The following is a 22645-nucleotide window of genomic DNA, read 5'->3' as shown; positions in this document are numbered from 1 at the left end:
GTGTCATAAAGCAAAGAAACACCTCATTACAATGAAGGAATTAGTCAAATATGAGAAAGATTTTTATTGGAGTTTTTTCTCCTAGAGTTTAATGCAAGAACAAACAGAAATAAAAATGAAAATATAGGAATGGAATGCATTGCAAATATAGGACTTACCTGATTTATCATACATGTGCCCACAATGCTTATTGCTTATTTTTAATTCATGTCTTTTGCTATTTCAGTGAAAATCTAGGTATGAACACTCTTGTGGTGAATTAAGAGCAGCTTTGTACTTAAGTATAAAGTAAGCATCTAGGTAGAGTCTTGCAAGAAGAAAAAATATTACATATAAATTAAAACTAAAACTCAGTTATTTTGTTGTCAATACCTGTGTTTACAACAGGTTTTCTGATTCAGTATTATTCAAACAGGCAATTTTTTCCTTCAGAAATATTCAATAAAGACAGCTCCATTAACAAATGGTTAGAATTTTGTCTAGATGGAGGAGATGAGGGAAGATGAGAGTCTGGTAAGGGATGATAATGTCACTCTGAATTAAGAGACTAACCTAGAAATGTTCCTTAAAAATTCAGCCTTGTTCTTCTAAACGAACAAACAAACAAATAAAAAACATATTAAAATGAATAGATAAGGGAATACTTATTATATTTGTTTCTCTTATATTTGCTGTCTTTACTTATATTTATTGTACTTTACTTCTTCTACTTGGACGTAAATACATTTATACCTGCTCAGGGGAAGTTATGCAATTTTACCGCTTTATGAGATTTTTTATTTTAAGAAAAGGGTAGAAAATAATAAAAAGTGGGGAGGATACTTAGTTCAATGTACAGAAAAATAAAGCAAAGATTCACCAAAAGACAATGATTGATAGCAAATGAAAACATGTTGCATTTTTTAAAATGTTCTACCAAGCATACACCCGAAGTGCTGCAAGGTCAGATATTCAGGTATTATGAAAAGATTAAAAATCTCTGTGAGATCCTTCAACTGTTCTTCAGGGTGCACTTTATTTGAAAGTCTTACTTTACACCTCAGTTGGGTTTTTTTGAGAGAGCTTATAGCTTTCTCCTATAGCATTACTAATGATGTGAACAGTTTTTACAGCAAGCTTGGATTTGCAATAGCTTCATTTTTCCCTAAACTGCAATGTGTCTTGCAAATGAATGGTTCACATATTAGCATATATGAGTGAATAAAATTACTATTATCCGAACTTTTTGATTGGTAAAATAAAAGGTGACATTTAAAGTCATATTTTGCTATAAATATAAAGAGATCTGTAAGGCATATCTTTCATTAGTATGCATACATACACACATAGGTATGCACACGTGTATTTGTGATTGATGAATAATTGTAAGCATGATCATAACACTTTCTTTTCATGTTATGTTCCATGAGTGTATTTGTAGTGGGCCTTACCCATAGGCAACAACAGAAAGATTCACATTGTTTCAAGCCCATATAAAAGTATCTTTTCTGAGTATAAATTAGAACTATTACATTGGTTTTACTCTATAAAATACTGATATTTTTGACAACAACAACAACAACAATAATAATAATAACAACACCAATAACAACCACCATTACTGGTACTAGAATTAAATAGAACCTGGCAAGTGTATTAAGTATAATTTAACATGATATACAGTTATTCTAATACCCATTTGTATGGGAAACAAAATCTTAGCCAAGAAAAGCAATTTAATTTCTCCTATCCCAAACTAGGCTTTGGAAGACAGGCTGTGACAGTTATTTACTGTACTTTCATTTAATTGTAATATTTGACTATATGAAGCTCCAGTATAGTCTGAGAGATTTCCAGGTGCCTGTATATATCAAATAACCATTTCTTTTGAGTATGTGCTGAAAGCTTGTCTTGGGTTAAGTTAACATGCTTCTATTTCTAAGCAGTCACTTTTCTGTTGTTTAATCTGTTTTCTGCTATCGATTTGTTCTGGTCTTTTTTCGTTAAAGCCTGGGTCTTTTAACAAATGTCAAGGTTTACGTATCCTCTGTTTTGATAAGTAATGCAATATGTAAAATGCTTTGAATGAAATTCTTGGTGTCCAAGAAGAAAAGCTTTGTTAAACAGGTTATGATAGAAATTTTATGATGTATAGTAGACGTCATAGGGCATTTATCGATCCACCTAACATTGTGTGTCTGGAGATATAATTTATTTCAAAGTCCTTACCATATTGTATTACTTAAGAGCAAATACAGCATAAGAAGGCATGGAGAAAAAACGTCAACATTTTAATGAAAGTGACCAGAACGAATCCTTAGCAGCAAAGCGTTTACATCAATTTAAGCTCTGGAAAGAAGCTAGGTTCAGCAGGTCTGTGAAAAAGGTAAATGCTACAATCTCAGAAAAGTTACTTTTTAATATTGTTACTTATGGCAATACTGAAGTCGGATCAAAAAAATTTCTTTTTAGTTGCATTGTTTACATCAAAACAAAAATATATTTATTGTATTGCTTTTACATTATATTTTTGTATTTCACACTTTTAGTTGAATAGCATTGAGAAGTCTCAGGAGGATCTCATACTAAATCCCACATAATATGTAAACATACATCTCCTTTCCATATGGAGATTTGAAGATAAAACATACTCATGATTAATTTATTTTTTTAAAGCAAATAATTAATTTTGTTTGTAAATCTCCTTGACTTCAAGTTGGTAGGACTAGAGACTAATCTTAAAATTTTATAGAAACAATGAACTGAAATATCTTTCTTTATCAAATATTGATGCTGCTCTAACCAGAACATGCTGACAATTACATATTTGAAAAATCTGAACTCTAAAATGTGACTCAGTCACATGAAGGAATTCACATGGATAAGCGTTTACAAGAATAAGCTATAACCATTTATTAATTGTCATTCTACACACTTAAAATAAATAACATAATAAACATAATGCTCCAAAAATATTCCTGTAAAATATAACATTTCCCTAACTACAAACAGGACTTTTAGCACCATTGGTTATTAAAGCCCAATATTTATTTTGGTTTTTAGTTCCTTATCTCTTTCCCCAATTTTGACCATTTAGGATGAAATTTTACATACTGAGTATCTGTCTTTGGCCAAAGTTTTCTGAAAGGTCGGTCACTTCTAAGAAAATATGTGAAATATTTATGTTGCCCTTTGTAGAAGGGACTTGAAGTCGGCCAAGTAACAGAGCCTTGCTTTTAGGATCTGTCCAAATTTGGATCAAGTATATACAAATTGAAGTTTCTACATGATCGGAGGAGACGCTCTTGATTTTTTTGGCTATATTCCCTAAAATATCAGTCAGCATGGAAACGCACTTTACCATGACGTTACACGGAGCTAAGCAAGACTATTCCTAAAAATAATGTTGAAGATCATGCTAGGTCAGGGAACTTAAGAGCCTGCTTGTTTCATGCTCTCTGTGGCAGATGGAGCCTAGCTACAGGAACCATGGAGAAGATAAGAACCAAGGCTTCTACAGGAAGGAGACTGAGAGAAGAGGCAGGGGGCTGGAATTAAAACTTGAGAGAGAAATGAGACTGACTTGGAGTTAAGGTGAGAGAAACTAAGGCTACCTTGGCAAACAATACCCTGACATAGCTGGCACAAGAGACCAGAATGACTTGACAAATAGACTGACACTGAGAGAGAGAGAAAACTTGGGGAAGAACAAAGTTGTGAATTGGCAAAGGGGAACTGAGTAAGAATAAAGAAGATGGATTAAGGGGCACTAGATAGGCCCTAACTCTCAGAACTTACATAATTAAAAGAAAATACAGGTGATGATAAGAAAGGATACAGAGAACAAGTAGATTAAGAGTCTGGACTCAAGATCTGCCTAAATAGTACACGAAATCAGGCCAAATTTGGAGGAGATTTAAACTAGGAGATGATGAATCTGAGGAATACTGGCAAGGAATAGCTGGATACAAAAGGGAATAGAGAGAGAGAGGAAAAAGGTAATCAGACAGGGATCTGTGGAAACAAACACAAGACTCAATGGCGACTGTGGAAAGGAAGTCTAAGAGTGGATGGGAGAGGAAGCTTATGCTGGAATAAGAAGTTGAAGGAGCAGAAACAAGAACTGTTCATAGTAAAAGAAAGTATTAGGGAACACAAGTGTGGAAAAATCAGCAGTGAAAAAGAGACAAATTAGCAGGGAAAAAAACAGAGAAAGAAAGATTGTCTTGGGGAAAAAGTCTGTAGACACATCTTTGCCATCCAATGCAACAACTCTGTAGTAGCCCAACATTCATTACTGGGTCTTTCTGTGCAATGATTTGAGACTTTTTGAAGGTACTTGACAAATATCCCACAGCAAAGGAAACATAAATTTGTTATTATTTACTTATATCATATGACAGAAATCCTTGTGGTGAGTTTACTGGTTCCAACGTTCCAAGTGGGTATCTAAGTTACACGTTAAGTCAATGACTCAAAATGGATTTTCTCTTTATTTTTAACCTGGTTTCTCTCTAAAAAAAGCATCCCCCCTCCCCCTCCAAACCCCCAAACCCTCCTAAAAGACTATCAGGCTGTAAAATCAAGCACTTAAAATTTAGGAAATGCCTCTGTATATCTGTTATACATAGTTGAATTATTTTCATAATTCAAAACACAGATTATGAAATTACATGAGATAATGTATAATTTTTCTCCCTATCTTGCTAAATTTAACAAAAGCAAGTTCTAAGTGCCTTTTAAAATCTGCATTTAGGTCATTTTTTAAATATGTAACCTCAAAGTGAATTAAGCAGCACCTTGTAAATTATCATTCTGTAGTCTGTTCAAAAAGATTAGGTATGTGCTGTTCGATAGTTAACTAATACATAGAAAAATATATATGCATCTCCATAATTATTTCAAACGGTTAGGAAAACAGAATCTTTCAGCTGTGTTTAACAAATAGAAAAAAGTTCTGATCCTGCAGAATATGTCAAATTTGCATGCATGAGTATTCTTATTATGCAAAATTATACACAAGTACTTTTGTGGTCCAGATTTTCTTCTTCTTAATCACACTCACTACTAGTCGAATTTTTAAAACACTTGCGCATGGAAATCAATGGAACTACACTGATAAGCCAGGACTGCATGCGTGTTTCCTTAAATTTAAAAAATTAAGTTATTAAGATTGCATACTGCAAGAACAGGGAAATACTCAGATAGTATATCTGCAAAGAGAAAAAAATACACTAAAAATTTGAAGTTTTTTGTATTGCATATTAGATGCATGTATCATACGGAAATCTGGCTTACTGGCTTTGATTAAGCCAGGATTTCACCTCAGAAATTCACTTTTACCTTCATGATTTTATGTTCATTTTTGAGAGAACCCTTCTTCTCAAGCAGATATTAAGATAAATAGCTCTCTGCACACATAAACGGTGACAACCTGTGCTGATTTACTTCACTTCCAAACACAGGATTTATACCTATACTGGAAAGGAATTCATGGTACATACCTGATTTTTCCTAGTTTCATCATTATAAACTGTTCATTAAATTTTTAATAACATTTCTTGAAGCACTACTGCACTTCTATTGTAACTCAATACAACATCTCCCCAGTTAAGAAAAAAAAATCAGTTAGTGAATTTAAGAAACTCTGAAAGAATGTTAGACCTACTTTGTCACCAATTATCTTTATTTTGTGAATTAGTCATTCCACCATTTGTCATATCCATTGATTTTGTCACCATACTATAACTAGTTTGTCATTTGCATGGCTGTACCTGTGTATATACATCTGTAACGTTACTCTTTTGTTGACATGGCAGCTTCCAAATAGTTTACCCAGTTCACAAATGACGAGGAGGCCCCTTCCCTTTCCTAACAGTTAAACATAATGATGCTATCATCCTTTCATCAGCAGATACATAAACATTATACAAGGATGGTATATATCATGATTATTATTTCTGCAGATAGGAAAATTGATGTATATACATTCAAAATTACATTCCTAATATCAACTAACAGGCTAGTGACAGAACTGGAAAAAAAAGCCAAAACCCTTGAATCTCCAGTCAAATACTTTCTCTCATGTGGATAAAATGTATCCTATCAGCACCATACATTTACCATACACAGAAAAGTAGGGTTTAGTATCTAAGTCTGCACATGAACAAGTTCCATTGTGCTGTGTATTGTCATATATAGGGCATCAAGTAAAGTTCAGTATACTGAAGAATGTTTAAAATACAATGAAGAGTGTTGTACTAATTTATTAATTTCTAATATAGTGATTTTTCTCACTGATTATTTAAAAGAAAGCATAAATGTCAGATGAAAAATTTGGATGTGACACAATATTAAGATTATGAGCTTTATCTACCTGCACCATAAGTTTGCAGGATATGAGCGAGCTCTTGTTTGGAAGTCATTAAAGGACTTGAAATTCATATAGAGTTGTGCCACTGCTAAATTATCCCATATGTCTGCACAGCTTTTTGCCTAGGTACCATTCTATTCTAACATGTCTAAGGGCTTCCAGACTGAGGCTATTTTGCATTCTTTCAGCCTATAACATAGGTTTAATTAGTTTCTAATGGTTTTCCTCTGATCATGTAAATATATGCTATGCACTAATGTATGGTGCATCAACAGCTTTTTTTCTGAGGCACATTTTGTATTCTGGTAAGGTGTACAGAGGAATCTGCATGGAAAAAAATATTATATTGAAAGGATGTTCAAAACAGTATTCATGCTTTTCTACTAGGTATCAAAGCCTGGTAAATTTTAATTACTTCAGAACCGTAGAACCCTTTCTTATCCATTTTATGCCTTCATTTTCTGAGCACAAAAATACTAATAGTATGGAATCATGTCACTATCTTTTATTGGACAAAGCTTGTCCACTAACACTCATGTGGTCATATAACCAGATGTGGCTTACAGAAGAGACAGCTTTATTCCTGAAATTGTGGCAGTGGTTGTGATTTCTAAGGTAAACTGGGGTCAGCATTTTGCTGATGGTAATAAGTAATTTGTACTGTAAATATCCTCTATAAATTTAGAGCATTTCTACACATTCCTAAGGAGAAAGCATAAATTTTACCATTATCTTCTAAGAAGTCTACTAAGCAGGTAAATGCCGAGAATTGAAAGGACTACTAAATAAGTACCTTCATGGTTGATCCCATGTTTCTAAGACGTTTCTTACTCAGTTTCTATAACATGGCAAACTTCTAATTCAGACTGCATAAGCAAAAAAAAAAAAAAAAAAAAAAGAAGGAAAGGAAAAAAAAAACCTACCAGAAACCCCTCGGTAAAGTATGAGTAAAGACATGAAGAGAGAGCTTAAAAATGAGATGTTTACTGCACACAGGGAGTTTACAAATCCTAAATGAAAGACAGCAGTTATGGAAGTAGAATATATAGACAATACTAATGCTAAGGAGAAAGGAGCAGGAAAGCAGGAATTTTTAAAAAAGCAAAGCTGTACCATACACCGCTTAAAAAAAAGTTGACAACTTTCTAAGGACTCTCATTATCAAAAGAAAGGAAGGCAAAAAAAATCAAGGTGGGGGTTCTGTCAAGAGGAAAAATAAAAATTGAGGGAAGATATAAAAGGAAAGTGAATTAAAAGTTACTGTTTGTTTTTTTTTTTCTTTGAGTTTGAAGTCTTTCCAGTGTAAGAAAGGCATTATTAAACTTCATTAAATTTCACTGAATAACAGAATGGTAAAGTTTGAATTTATCTGAGAAATTAAACTGATAAATGTTTTGTAGTGGAGATAGTATTTATGGGCCATTTTTTGAACCATTTAGGGGTGATTAAGGAATGATAACATTCAGGTCCAAATATATTTTTTTTTCCTGGAAAGCAGTGTTTTACTGATATCAGATGCTTCCTGAAAGACTAGAATTCAGGGAAGAGAAGAATTAAGAATTCTGGGCAGTATTTTAAATAACAATTAGGGGCACAGCTCCCATTGCATTCCACTTTCAAACTCTGGTGCTTCTGGAAATAGCTCTCAAAAGATTACAGTTCACAAGACAAGAAGTACAATGAAGTAAAGTTCAAGATTTGCAGAGAAAAGAAAACCACAAAATTGTGATGATAGGCAGACAATGTAAATATATAGGAGACTCATCTAAAGGTCCAACACTGGTTGGCCAGAACCAGATTCAGATGATAGAATGGAGTTGACGATTGTCATAGCCTACTCACAAACTGGATATTATTATAAAAAAATTCATCCTGTCTAGCTATGTATAAAAAAATAATTACTTAACTTTTAATTCTCACAAACTATTTCTATGTCCATCTTGCAACTTAGTGCTGACTACACTACCAGCGTTCAGGAAAGTATTAAAAAGAAACAAACCAGCAATTCACACCAATATTTATGGAGTTAATAAAAATACCAATGACTGTAGGGCTGATACTCGAATATTGCATAATTCTGACTGTAAGCCACTAACTCTCATGGCTCATGTGTGTGTATTACAGAGAAATTATACATCAGGGAAAAATAACTTTTTTTTCTGTCCTTTTTTACAAAAGCAAGGTAAGTTTATGTGAAACTGAAAGGCAGAAAATATAATCAGCAAAAGGTTATTCTAACACACCTACTTTTGCAACTTATTGGCACTAGGTATGATAGAGATTAAGATCTTAGCAGTGGTCAGACAAGAATATACAAAAAAAACCCCAAACCCACCCAAAAAACCCACCTCAAGAAATAGAAAAGAAAAATTAGTTACCAGGGAGCATAAAGAAATAACTATGATTTCTGGAAGGAATATAAAGGGGTATGTTTGAGAACATAATGTACTGGCCATCAATAGAGGCAAGGTCCTAAATTAGATAGATAACTAGTTAGCCTAACTGAACAATAGCTACTCTTTCTTTAGGTTATTTATATATTTTTTTTACTTCTTTTTTTAAATACTGGGTGAATTTAACGCATAGTCAATTTTCCCTTTGAACACATAACAGGGAACCACATCAAATACTTTAAGTACACAAATGCTTTCCTTAAACTGAGATATACTATGTCCACAACATTTCCTTTATTCCTTAATTCATTTTGTTTCGTCAAGGAACAGAATTAAGTTAGTTTAGGATTAATCTACCCCATCCAGCTTTTTCAGAAGAAAATAGTAAATTTGGGTGATAAAAACCTTAAAATTCTTTAACCAGGAATTCTAAGAACCTACCTTTGGAAAATAAGATCTACAAAAAATACATCAAAGTTGAGCAGTTCCCCAAAATATTTCTGAAAATATTGACTTAGCCTTTCTAAAAGATCCTTTGAATTAAAGGATAATAACTTTGAAGCACTGTATGTTTTGTTTTTACAAAAACATGATCATTCATGTATAGTCATGTCACTGTAGTATATAAAATGTATTTTATTCAGTGTCATATATATTTGAGCATTTTTTGAGTAAATATATGTAAAAATCATTTATCCTGCATTTTTAGACCTCAGTTTTCAGCCTGGAGGTTCTAAACAATTTACTGAAACAATTACTGAATTACAAATTATATATAAGAAACATATATGATACCCCCAACTAATATCTCTGATATATACTAACATCTGTTTCAGCTGTATGGCACAGTTTGCTGGAGACTTCCTACCAATAATTAAAAAGAATTCTAAGCAACAACCAGGATTACGGATGTTGCAAAGTGAACTTAGTAACTTTTTATTAATTAAAGTTTTGTCAAACCATTGAGGGTGAATTCTCCTGAAAAAATGCTACAAGAACTTGATTTAACAATTTATTCAAATGGCAGCACCTCTAAGGTCACAGCATCTTTTCTAAGCTTTTGGGTAATACAAGTACTGGCTAACTCAAAAGGAATACACCTACTAAATCACTAAAATAGTTTCTAGGTTTCTTCATTAAATATTTCAGAAAGCAAAACCAAGGGAGACAATACAACAGGAAAGTATTTTATAATGAATACATTATAAATAAAGGCAAATTTCTAATGTTTTCAGATTAAGGATACCACAGAGCTAATGATTTATTTTCAGTCATTGAAAAGCAACAGTCTTCGGCAAACAGAACTAATATAATAAATGTGTTTATATACTGCATAGAAATTGTACAAAGATAATAGTAATGCCTGGTTTTATATAAAATATGCATTACAATTTAATGTCTCATCATTGTTTAATTTCTCAAATCCATGATGAAAAAATTTATATAGATGCACATAGAGAAACGTATGTAGAAAGATGTAAGACCTAGGCCTTTTTTTTCCTTAGTTCCTGGACTACTGAAAGGAGAATGAATACGTAACTGTGCTGTACTAAATGTGTATTTTATGAAAATATGTATATATTACCACACTGTAAACTGTCTCTCTGTCTCTTGTACTTATGAGTCTGCCAGTTGACTGTTCTTTCCTGATTCTTTCCTAGTCGTTTCTTTTTGAAGGTATAATACAATGACACTATTTTTCTTTACTGTTCCCAAGCTCCTAACTTAAGCAAGTTCTACATGCCTGTCTTCGTCAAAAGAGCTTATTCTTATTCATTTTTCTGGATGGCAATATAGTGTAGATTACAATCTAGACAGCAGTTATACATTAATATGAATGGAGTATATGCATTCTGCATTCATATTGTATGACACAATATATATACTATATATAGGATATATACACATATATAATTTATACATAGAATATGTATACTATTTAAATCAATTATTCAAGATATGCATACATTCTATTCTGAATATATGAATATAATGATAATTTGGTCATTGGCATCAGTAGGTTAGACTTGTCTTCCCTAAATCAGGATCTTAGCAGTTAAGAATCTCATCTAATTTAAATGGTGGGGCTTCATCACTAGCCAATGGAGAGAAACAGGAAAATTCTGGACACAATTCATTCTTTTCTAAGATGGCAGGCAGAGAGAAAGAATCATATTCTTTCGCCATGGATGCGATTAACTTAGACTAGGATGATAAATTTTATCTAATCTAATTTTAGGAATGTAAATCAAGTGAATAAGCATGGACAAATTGTACTCTCTGTTATTTTTTGCCTGTGGTGGACTAATATAATGTAAACAAATCTTTATTCTAAAGCCTTTACAAAGTATGTCAGAAAAAGAGTATCGAATATTTTTACATGTTTTCCTTGAATTTTCATTTGTTTTTCATTGAAAGTGAAAAGTCAGTATTTATGAAAACAATCAAAAAAGCAAATCCAGCAATTACATATAATTTATGAAATAACCTAATTTCTATTTTGACATAAAGCATTTCAAGAAACTTCACTACTTAAACAGTTTCAGGAATTTCAATAATTTTGCCAAAGTTATTTAATACTGCTTATATTTTCTGTAATGTACATTTTTGGGGTTTGGAGTTGTGTTTATTTGGAAAAGACATTGTACACAAATGACAAAATATAGTATGTCACATTATTAGAAATATACTAACATTTTCTTCAGTCCTATTACACAAAATAAAACATGAAAGTTAAAATGCTACCATTTTATGACTTTCAAGTATTATTTTTTCATTTTTCCTATATACAGATTCTTTTGTTAATTTGTATGATGTTAGAGTGGTAAAAATATAAGGCTTTAAAAGCATCCTCTGCCACCGAGCTATAGTAAGTTCAGTAGGATGCATATAGTACAGAATAATTGGTAATCAACATGACAGAAATCTGTGGCTTGATTAGGATATGTGTTCTGGTATTCAGTTAACAAAACGTATTTTTCAAATCTCTTTTGCAAAAAAAAAGAAGGAGAACATTAAAAAAACCACTCTGTTTTTGTAATTTAGAGAAAAGAAAATCTTTTAAGAACTCAATCATCAGAAGACCTAGCATACATCACAGGGAACTTCCCGTGGGTTAAAATCACTAGAGGAAAGTCTATTGATATTAATGATGCAGTTTTTAAACAGAACTGTAAAAAACGTATGAAAAGGTTTTAGGTAAGAAAGAAACAGAAAGATAAGTAGCATGTGTCATTAGGGATTCCAAGCATGCTCAGTTCCACCTAGCATTTTAAAGTGATCTTTAAAACTGATATTGAAAAAAACCATAACTTACTTGAAGATCTTGCTGAGTGTCTGTGTGGCTGCTTATTTTTTTCTCTGTTTTCAGTCAAAGCACTTCCACTGGCCATGGAAACGAGGTCTAAATCCATGTCTTCTCTGCTTACAGGGCTTGCCTGGAAGCAGTGGGAGAGAATGTACACAATCATGAAACAAAATATAACATTTTCTGAATGCAGCTCACATTACCCCAAATAAACAAACAGGGTCTGTCAAACAACCTTCTTCAAAATGATACCACAATCCTTTATTGTTGCCTAGGCTGAACAAATGCACTATGTCAAAGCATTTTTGTAAATAAGAGCCGATCTTAAAATTGTGGTTTGTGATCTGAGTCAGTGCAACAACAAAAGAAAACATTTTAGTACAGTAATTTTGAAGAAAATTAATCTTGCAGACGGCTGATGAAACCTTAAACAGCTTAAGATCATTTACTGACCAATCTATAATTTAAGTTACAGTTGAATGTCAGAGATGTCATATTGCATTATTTTCTGCAATATTTATGTTTTATCCAGGACATGTATCAGTTCAATCAGTCAAGGGCCCAGTAAGTAATGTAATCTTTTAGTTTTTGCTAATTAACCATAACCATCAGACAGCATTTTAATTATACTTTAGGTAAGAGTATTATATTAATTATAAACTTCTAACATCCAGTGGAGGTACATTTTGGCATAAGGCAATGTACCTGCACATAAATACAGCAAAATAGAAATGAAAACCATATTTCATTTAGCAATGGGTCCTTGTTTTGGGAACATGTAGGGCAAAGGTTAAAAAATACTGACCTGGAAGATACCACACACTGTAAAGGGCAGATTGTTGGGTTTGCTTCACATTTTCACAATTTCTTCACATTTACTCAACAAGAACTCCCTTTCCTTGAAATGAAAAGCTATTCAACTTCAAAAGCAGCCATCTAACAATACTGTTGACTAGATACTGAGGGCCAGGAACAATGACGGGGGAAAATCAGACACTGCAGAAGAGCAATCTACAAAATCCCCAGTCTAGAGCCAGTCAGCTGGAAGTATTGAACATAAGGACATAACTTAAATTTTCTAGTCTCTGGACATTCAGAAGTGGAGTCCAGGAGGCAGATTAAGTCATTCCTCTATGTGGGCTGAAAAGCCGCAAATCCTTTCAGAGGCTACGTGACTGAGTAGAGTCCATTTTTTATAAAAACAAACAAACAACAAAAAAGGAAAGACTATGCTAGTAGTAATGTCACCAAAGTTTTGCATAATATCGTAGTAGCTAGACTAGCTAGACCAGGAATTGAGAGACTGGGTCTCAACTCCTTCCTCGGGGGGCTGCAGCCTGCAGTTCCCTTTTTCTCAGGAAAATGCCATTACTATAAAGTTGTAGGCTACTCTGGAGAAGACAATCTCCAGACTTCCTGTTCAAACCAGCTGACTGTACCAAGAGCAGCATTGCACCAATGCAGACAGGCTTTGTAGTCCAGTCTAACTTAGAGAACTCAGATGAAATGGAGACCTGTTTCATTTCTTTGTCTTTACCCAGTCACTGTTTAATGTAAAATTCATTAAAAAGTTCATGCATTTTCAAACCAAGAACTCCAAAGATACAGAGATTTTACACTCTTCCTTACTGACTGCGTACCCTTTGTGTCAGCACAGAAAGTTTATCCCTTGTTTTGTGATGCTTGTCTTTTATATGTTTAATGACCATGATTTTAAAGTTTTGCTTTGCGCAGGTAGCAGGCTGTATTATTGCTGTTAACAACAATATTTTATTTTCTCTTCCATAGCAGTGTCAAGAAACTTTGAAAAGAGTGACAGTTTTATCCTGCCAACTCTTTATATTTGTGGCCTTAATATATATAATCGCTTTAAGCTTGTGAGTGTACCCTATGTTCAAAATCTTTAAATAGAAAGCTATTAGTCTTTCCTTAGTTGAAATAATGCAACCATTGTGATGCTCAAGAGAGATTCAAACCAATGGAATTGATCATTCTTATTTCCATCTTACCTGTTTCAACACACAGCAGAAGTTTTCTAATGTTCCGATTCCCAAAGACCCAGGAGGCCACAGTATTTTAAACAACTAACCTTTCCACGGAATTATTATCCAATCCCTAATCGTAGAATCTGAGGCTTCATCATCTTGTAGACAACAATATTCAGTGTCATATGCTAGATTTTAATAGGGCTGTCTGGCCCTCTGATGTAAAATATTTGTTATTTTCTTTCAAATAAAGATAAGTGTTTTCAACCAATTACAGTCAGAGTAATATTTAAGGTTGTATTAATCACTGGAGCAAACTTAATTTCAGGTTTGTAAAGAACCTGATTGAAAGTCCTCTGAAGCTAATTAAAACCTTCCCTTTTACATTTATAGCTTAAAGCCAAAAATTTGGAAGAAATTTAAGATACTGGTATGCTTTTTCACAGAGTGCAGTATTGGACTTCCGTCTGTAGTGATCACCATATTTAACTCTTCAGATTTTTTGCCCTTAGTTTTATTACTACAAATCTTTTTTATCCAATTAATTGGAAATTCATTTCAATGAGGAGGAATCTTTGCCTTGAATACAGTTCTCATCTGAATATTTGTCTATTCCTACGTTAAATTATCAAGATATTCTCTAACCTTCTGACGTAAAAAGTGCTTTTAAATTCAAGTTATATCTTAATGATTTGGAGATACTGATTAATAGGGAAGTGGTTAACCATGTAGGTAACTTAAACTATATACAAAGATGAATCAGGAAGACTATCCTACCTGTCATTCAGCAAAATCATATTAATTTCAAGTGCCCAGTTTAAACTGTAAGTCAGCATGCCTTCCTAAGCACTTATGTAGTAGTAGTAGTAAGCAAAATCATCAAAATGATCAAGATTAACATAATAAGGTCTTAGATTTACTGCAGGTTACTTCATAGGGTTTATTGCCCAATGAGAAAGGCTAAGACTTTATTGTCAATATGCAACCATTGAAATTCCATTTTGCATCCATGAAAAAGACTGTCTTAAATTCTTGGAATGTGCACAAGATCACAATGTGCACAATATCAGTTAGAAAATGTGCACAATATCAGTTAGAAAATTATATTAATCTAGTACTTTCAGAATACAGGTTTATGTAACACATACAGATTAGGGATCCTATTACACACCAGGAAACTATGATAGAGCATAGGACATACGAATAAACTACTGGAAATGCCCAGGAATGAATGTTTTTTTCTTTTAATTATATCTTTTTTTTTTTTTTTAAATGTATATTTTCTTCTTTCTTTCAGTTTACCAGAACTTTTCCTACTTTTTGATAATGATTGCAGCTAAGTGTTAACTTCATTTTTGTCATGATTTGATAGCTTTTAACTGAGTTACTGTGCAAAAGCATTAGGAGTGTGTTCACATTTCACATTTCAACCTTTAGATGTTAAAAGAACCCTTATAAATTTTAAAACAATAATTCTCCAGCTGTCTATGTGTACAAACCACATCATTATTTCACCACCTATATAGTACTGCTTTCTGCATTAGAGGTACATTTTATTCCTTTTTCTATTTTTTGACCTTCTATTGCATTTTTCTCTGTATTTCGTTCATGTGGAACAGCTATGTAATTATGTGGCACAGGCTGTGACAATCCCATAACATTGCCAGTTATGTGGGCACACCACATAATACTGTTGTGGGATTACAGCAGTATTTTGTGGACAGAACTGCTTACTGTAAATAAGATACAATCTACCTATGTGCACATATGCTTACCGATAATTACATAATGCGTAATTTAGATAACATTATTAGATTATGATTTGCTCAAATTAGAGCAATTACTGTTTTAGACTTTACCTAACAAATAACTATTAGTGCTGCTGCAACCAAAACCCATCACAATGTTTGCCTGGTTCATGATTTCAGTCGCTAAATTTTAACAGCAACCTAAGAATTGGACACACGCCACAGTAGAGAAAAATCTTTGACAAAATCTGACTTAAAGAAAATAGTAATAGTAACATATAAGTCTTAAAAGCATTTTTTCAACAGTGAACTTCAGAAGAGTTTATGGAAGCATTTCCAAAACATGCAATATGCATAGGTGGTGAAGCTAAGGAAGACACAGGTTAGAAAGGGCCACGATTGCTCAGAGTACAGAATGAGGCATATGACACATCATCTAACTGGGAAATACTTTTTATGCAACATTTTACATTATGTATAGGAATATAAGACACTAATTCTGTATAGTTTGTAAGTTTTTGCCCCACTTTTTTAACCCCCACATAATTATATCAACAAGAATATTGCTAATTTGGCAATAAAATGTAAAATGTGTAGTATAAATTGGCCTGTAGGCATCATAACACTGCTCACTATCAAAGGAACTTTTGGGTGTCTCTGACACTGAGACTCTTTATTTTGTAAATCTTCAGATTATTATATCACTCATATTCCCCCTCCTGCCAACCTACAGAACTACACATTTCAGAAAATACAACTTTTTTTTAAATTGTGCAAAGAAAAGAATGATCATGAAAAGAGTAGAGGGCATTTTATGATGTAAAAAACTATAGAAAATAAATTGTAGGAATAGGTCTGATTTTATATACTGTTTTTAATAATGTCACCTTATTTATATAGTAGTCCAACTTACTGTCTTTTAATAAATGACACTATGGGCATATGATTTAGGTATGTGACTTACAGAATTTAAGAACATTTAAATTTGTCTGATTGACAAGAATACATGTTTTCAGTCAATAATGTAATTAGTGCTGAACCATAGTTAATTTTTTTAAAACATTTTTTAAAAGGTTGATTTAGAAGCTTTAAAAAACACACAGTAGCATTTGATGTCTTAAAAACAAAACCAGTATCAGATTATGAAACTAGAACCCTATGTACACACATGGGCTCTTGTGCTCAAACATTTTCGTCTGATCTCCATCAATGGGCGACTTGATTGCCAAATAGAGACAACATTAAAGAATTATATTCAATCAAAAAAATCTCCTGGTTGTTTTTACACCAAGTATGCATTTGAAAACACCATCAAGGCATAACTGAATTCTGCAGAATCCCACAAGGAAACAAGTTCTTACCACAAGTTGTACTCGTCTACTGTCACGTATCACAGGATCTAACTCAGGCAAAAAACGACAGCTGGGAAAAATGTGGAACAGGAATTTCAATAAATCCCATGGTACTGGGTTCACTAAAATACCTGGACAGAAACTTTTCCTGGAAACACTCCTGCTTAAGTAGAAATGATACTATTTAAAATACTTCCATGGTTAAGATGTATCAGAGTAATTAATACTAGCTGATAATGTTAAAGTATCAGAGTAATTGATATTAAAATATTTGTACTTAACACTAAAATCAAGACATTATTATCAACCAATATTGTTTATTTCTGTGATAGAATACTAATTTAAAAATATAAATGTCAATAAATGCAACCATGCATGAATTTTTGCATGTACTGACATAAATTATAGCCAAATCAGTTGTCACATTACATAGGAATAAAATTGTTTTCAGTTACGTAAATGTATCAGCTGTTCTAAACAGTCTACCAGTGATGTTCCAATGGAAATCAGTGGGACTTTTCCCACATTCAAAAATGGTATCATAATCTTAAAAAATGTCAGTACAAATACTAGTGCATAGCACACACCTGCAGAGGTAACATAATAACATTTAAAAAAATTATTTTATAAATCTCTGTGTCTTCTTACTTTCAAACATCATTATAAGTTCTGTTCCAGTGTTTTCATTCAAATTAAAAGTCATGACAGTTATCTTAAACAAACACTTGGAGTGTTTCACTATTACGGAACATGACTGACAGATAAATATTTTCTAAGGAATATGTGCTGCATATACTTCCTACAGTCACTGACACAATTTAGAAATGTGGAATATTTTTCCATACAAAACATAACAATATGCACTCAATTTCATTACAAATTAAATACATTTTTAATGAAAATAAAGTTAAAATGCTTACACTAAATCCACTGCTTGCCTGCTGACACCTTGTTTGGTTTTATTAGAGCTGCTTGGCATTGTGTCTACTAATGACTTCACTAAGATATCAATGGTTTATATTGAATTTATGACCAAAATATACGTACTATGTCTTCATGTTAGTTAAGGAATGAGATTAACCTTTTCTTTAACTGTACTGATATTTTACCTGTTTAATAAGCAAAATTAAATATAGAAGGAACATGTTTACAACATTTTACTGAAGTATACTATGAAGATGTAAAAGTTGGGTTTATGTTTTGAAGACAAAATATAAATACATACTATCTAGTTAAAAAGTGGGTTTTTTACTTCCTTAATCAAATCTAACAATATAGGTAATGTTACAGTTGATCTAATTACATAAAACCATAATATATACCAATAGTTATAAAATATATGATGAATAAGCACTTTTAAAATACTCTTTACAATATAAAAAACACTGCATTGCTAGCATATAGCTATGTAGATATTTATCATAAGATTCTACACTGTGTATCATTTCATTATCACTGTGGAAGAAGTATATGTATAATGACTACTAAACCAGTAATAAAGGGTACCATGTTTGGGACCCGGAAATACGGTGAACTGTCTGCTAGCTACAAAGTCATGTTTGTTTTAGAACTATTAACCTAGGTTTCACTTTACAAGATAAATTTAAAATTTAAAAAAATCTAATTTAAAGGCAATGACCTCACCACTTCATATTTCTGGAACTTGCTGCTTCATAATCCAAAAGCTGTGTATGAAGCCATTGGTATGTAAAGTCTTTTCTCCCTTGTAATTTCTCATCTAAAGTAGTATCCAGCTGAGAAAATTCTTCTTTTTTACCTGGGGAGGAAAACAGATACTCCTGTCTTTCATTATTACTTTAAAATATAATTTTTTTAAGATTCCCCAGATCAACTTTGAGCCTACTGCCTTTTACAAAAGAAAAAAGGCAATTACTTCCTTTTCTTGCAAAGAGCCCAACTAACTTGAATTTCTTCAGATATATTTGAGAAATACTTTTAAATTCATTTTGAATTTTATGGTTTATTTTATCTTTTGGGATTAAATATTGGCCTTCTGAATAAATTTATTTTTATTGGGAAAAAAGATTCTCTGAAATATATATGGAAACATATAGTATACATAAATTGCTTGTCATAGCATCAGTGAATGTTGCTTACTTTGCTATCTCTATGCTTAAAAATACACAGTCATGTATATTTATAATTCTATTTACCAATCTATAAGGTAAAAAAATCAACATTATATGCAAGAGTGGACCCATGGCAATCTTACTCCTCTGATCTATCTTTTACTGATACGATTTATTAAGACACTTTAATGGCACTTTCTGATATTGGATTTCAAAGCAATCGCATACATAAAAATGAAATTATTTTTCACAAATTAGTACCTACTTTTGGATCACATAAGACACACAAAGACAGAGAATAAAATAGCAACATTATGAAAAAAAGCTGTACAATTCTGGAGATCCTTCAGTTTTTGGGACCATTCTGGTGAATACCAGATCCGTTTTGAAGATTAAGGAAGAGAATGGCAGAATTGGAAGAGCCTGCAGAGGAAGCGTCGTTGTTGTATGGGGACATTAATGGATTAGAATAACTTTTTGTTTTCTGTCCTTATACATCAGCTTCATAGGTTATGTCTTTTTGGCACCTTTGACTCAGGGCTTTTATGAGATATCAGAAAACTTTTTTTTTTTGTACTGAAGTATTTTGTTTTTCTCTTGAATTGCATTTCAGATGACATTGAGTTATCTTCCCTCTTGCTGATTATTCCTTTTTCCCTTTCAAAGATTTTTCTTTCTCTCCGTGATAGGTAAATTCAGCAGCTACTAGAAGTTGCTTAGTAAACTGTACGAGCATACCTGTCCTTTTGCACTTGAACCAGCAAAGAACGTAGGTCACTCCACTTTGTATCAAGTCCATTTGCCCACTATGAATGATTTAACTATCAGTAATTGTAAAGGGGGGAAGGGGGGATGTTAGAACTGCCTTTGAGGTGAATGGTTTCCTCATATTTTAAGCCTTAGTTTTCATTCATGGTTTGACAACATAAACTGAAGTTACAGGCTATTCACCAACTCACCTTTGTAAGAGGTTTGCTACATTACCTGTAGCATTTTTTAAACTTTTCCTTCTGTAAAAATTGTAATTTACTTTGCATAAGCTGCAAAATGTAGCTCCTCACTTGCATTTTACCTGGCTTTACAGTGAGTTCATTGCTTTAATCTTTTAGCTCTAAGGGACTATTGTTAAAGTAGCATAGCTTCTTATTTCAGAGTCTGAAATACAAATGTCTTTTGGTTGTGCCCTCCATCTGTCTTGGTGTAGAGAATCTCTATTCAAACCAAATCCATTCCCTAGGCTTAATATGTTCAGTTGTCAAAATCATAATTAACCTATTAAAATTAGGCAAGGCCCTGGTCCAGAATATGAAGTCATATATGTCTTGCAAGTGACTCACAGACTAGAACTTAGGCAGAAGAATTTATCCTCAGTTGATGTAAAGAGCTTTTACACACCTCCTTAGGAAGACAGAAAATGAAAAGCTTGGATGGAGAGTCACTGTATCTACCCAAATGAGGTTGTGAGGGCTGACTAAAGATCAAGCAGTGAACTGCTCTATCAGTGCCAAATATTAAAATAGAAAGAGTCCTAATTACAGAGTTCATCACCTTCCTTGACTAAAGTGGGAGCCATTTCTTCTTTTCTAAGTGTATGATACTACCTTCCCCTTCCTGGGAAGGTAGTATCATAAAGGTAATATCATACTTACCCCCTGGTTCAGGAGTACAGCTTTCTGACCTTTACATTTTGAAAATGTATAGGTTCCAAGTCTGCAACTACACTGGTACCCTTATAGCTCTCCAAATGAAGAAGATGCTGATTTATAACAGCAGTAAGAAACATTCTGCATGACTTTGTAAGAGCAGTCCTGGATATTGAGCCTTCTCCTTTTCAGCATATGTTCTCCAATGAGGAATAATTCCCCAAGACATTATCTTTAGTTTTTTTCTTATCTGTATTTACAGAAAAGTTGGTCCAGTATTACCATCTTTCTCAGGAGAATTACTTCTTCCTATTAAAAGGATCAGTATTATTTAGGCATTTACTAAAATGTTTTTTACCTTTTCCTCCATTAAAAGGGAAATCTATGTAGGGATTTAAAACCAGTATTAGAAGTTCATGCCTGAGTCTGTGTGTCAGTGATGGTCAAAAGAAGATGCACATATAATAAGCTTTGATAAAACTTACAAAAAAATGAATACTTTTAACTTGGTAAGTTATTTTTCCAAAATGATTGTTAATAATTTGCCTTAATTGCAGTTTGAACTTTTGACTGAATTATGTTTGAAACACAACTGGTTTTATTTAATAAAATTTTATTTTATTTTTAACATATTTTTATTTATTTTTGCATGTTAATTATTGAAACAAGAAAGTGACCAAGATAAAAGTGCACACAATAGGGTTTTATTTCTTAAAATTATATATGCTATTAAACAGAGTATTCTTGTTCCATATTAGTGTTAACAGTGGCTTTTTTTCTCAAACGGGCAGACACTGTTCAATAATTTGTTTAATAATGCTGCAGAAAACTGTATTCTATTTTCTCATTTAGAACATACCCATATTCTTACTTTTTAATACTACCTTCTGTCTTTTTAATTCTTATGAAAAAATACTATGTTATGAATTAAAACACAACATTATCACTTTTCTATTCCACTTACGAACATCATGTGTTTGAGGATCTGGTGTATCCGTATCATTAACATGCATTTGCTTGATAGCTTTCTTAAATTAGGGCTCTGGATTTTTTAAAAACCTGGACCTGATTTTGTAGAAGTACTAACACTCACAAATTCCACAGAAGTTCCAAAGAGCTGCAAGCATTCTGCATCTTTGAAATGGATCAGACCTATAATCTTTAATTGTTAAACCCAGACAACTCTTAGAATATCAAAGAAAAAAGGAATACATCAAAGAAGGCATAAGTCTGTCAAAAACCAAATTAATCACAGAGGTATTTAAAGTATCGTACCCTCATTAGATTATCACTTCTAAGCTTTCAATCTTTTTGACTTTTTTTTACATGACATGCATGTTAATAATTTAAGATTGAAATAGTCTTACATTTCGCATTAATACAGTAATTATTTTTAGGTGTTGCCAACTAATCATCCACACACATGCTGTGCACTTAGGCCAGATCCAATGCAGCTTTCAGGAGCAGCTATTGCCATTTTCCTACAGACTTTGGGCATCTAGGTAGAGAGCTTATACAGAAGAGCCCGGGCACCTGAAACGTCCTTGGAACTGAACATTACAGGAAAATAACAAATTATTTTCTAGGTCCCCAAATCAATACGCAAACCCCTAAGAACCTGAACTTTGGGATCCAGAAAAATGTTATCTTCCGTCTGTCAAATTCATTTGCCTGGCATGCTCTGAGACAGCACGACCCATGTTCAGTTTAAAATATGGATGTTACTTTAAGTTAGACTATCTCAGGATAATCCATTAAGTGAGTTAAAGTAGAAG

At 32.7% G+C, this 22645-nt stretch overlaps 1 protein-coding gene across 1 annotated transcript in view; it reads right to left on the bottom strand.

The window, feature by feature from the left end:
- Positions 1–22645, bottom strand: part of LRRIQ1 (leucine rich repeats and IQ motif containing 1) — a 113886-nt gene that overhangs the window by 3372 nt on the left and 87869 nt on the right. The window contains exons 25-27 of the mRNA XM_075491633.1: positions 18782–18914; positions 17147–17207; positions 12062–12182 (exon numbers count right to left, since the gene is read on the bottom strand). Coding sequence (XP_075347748.1) covers positions 12062–12182; positions 17147–17207; positions 18782–18914 — 315 coding nt within the window. The remainder of the gene's footprint in view (positions 1–12061; positions 12183–17146; positions 17208–18781; positions 18915–22645) is intronic.

This window comes from Mycteria americana, chromosome 1, assembly GCF_035582795.1.
Source record: "Mycteria americana isolate JAX WOST 10 ecotype Jacksonville Zoo and Gardens chromosome 1, USCA_MyAme_1.0, whole genome shotgun sequence".
Taxonomy (NCBI): Eukaryota; Metazoa; Chordata; class Aves; order Ciconiiformes; family Ciconiidae; genus Mycteria; species Mycteria americana.
This window is presented reverse-complemented; position numbering and strand designations above follow the sequence as displayed.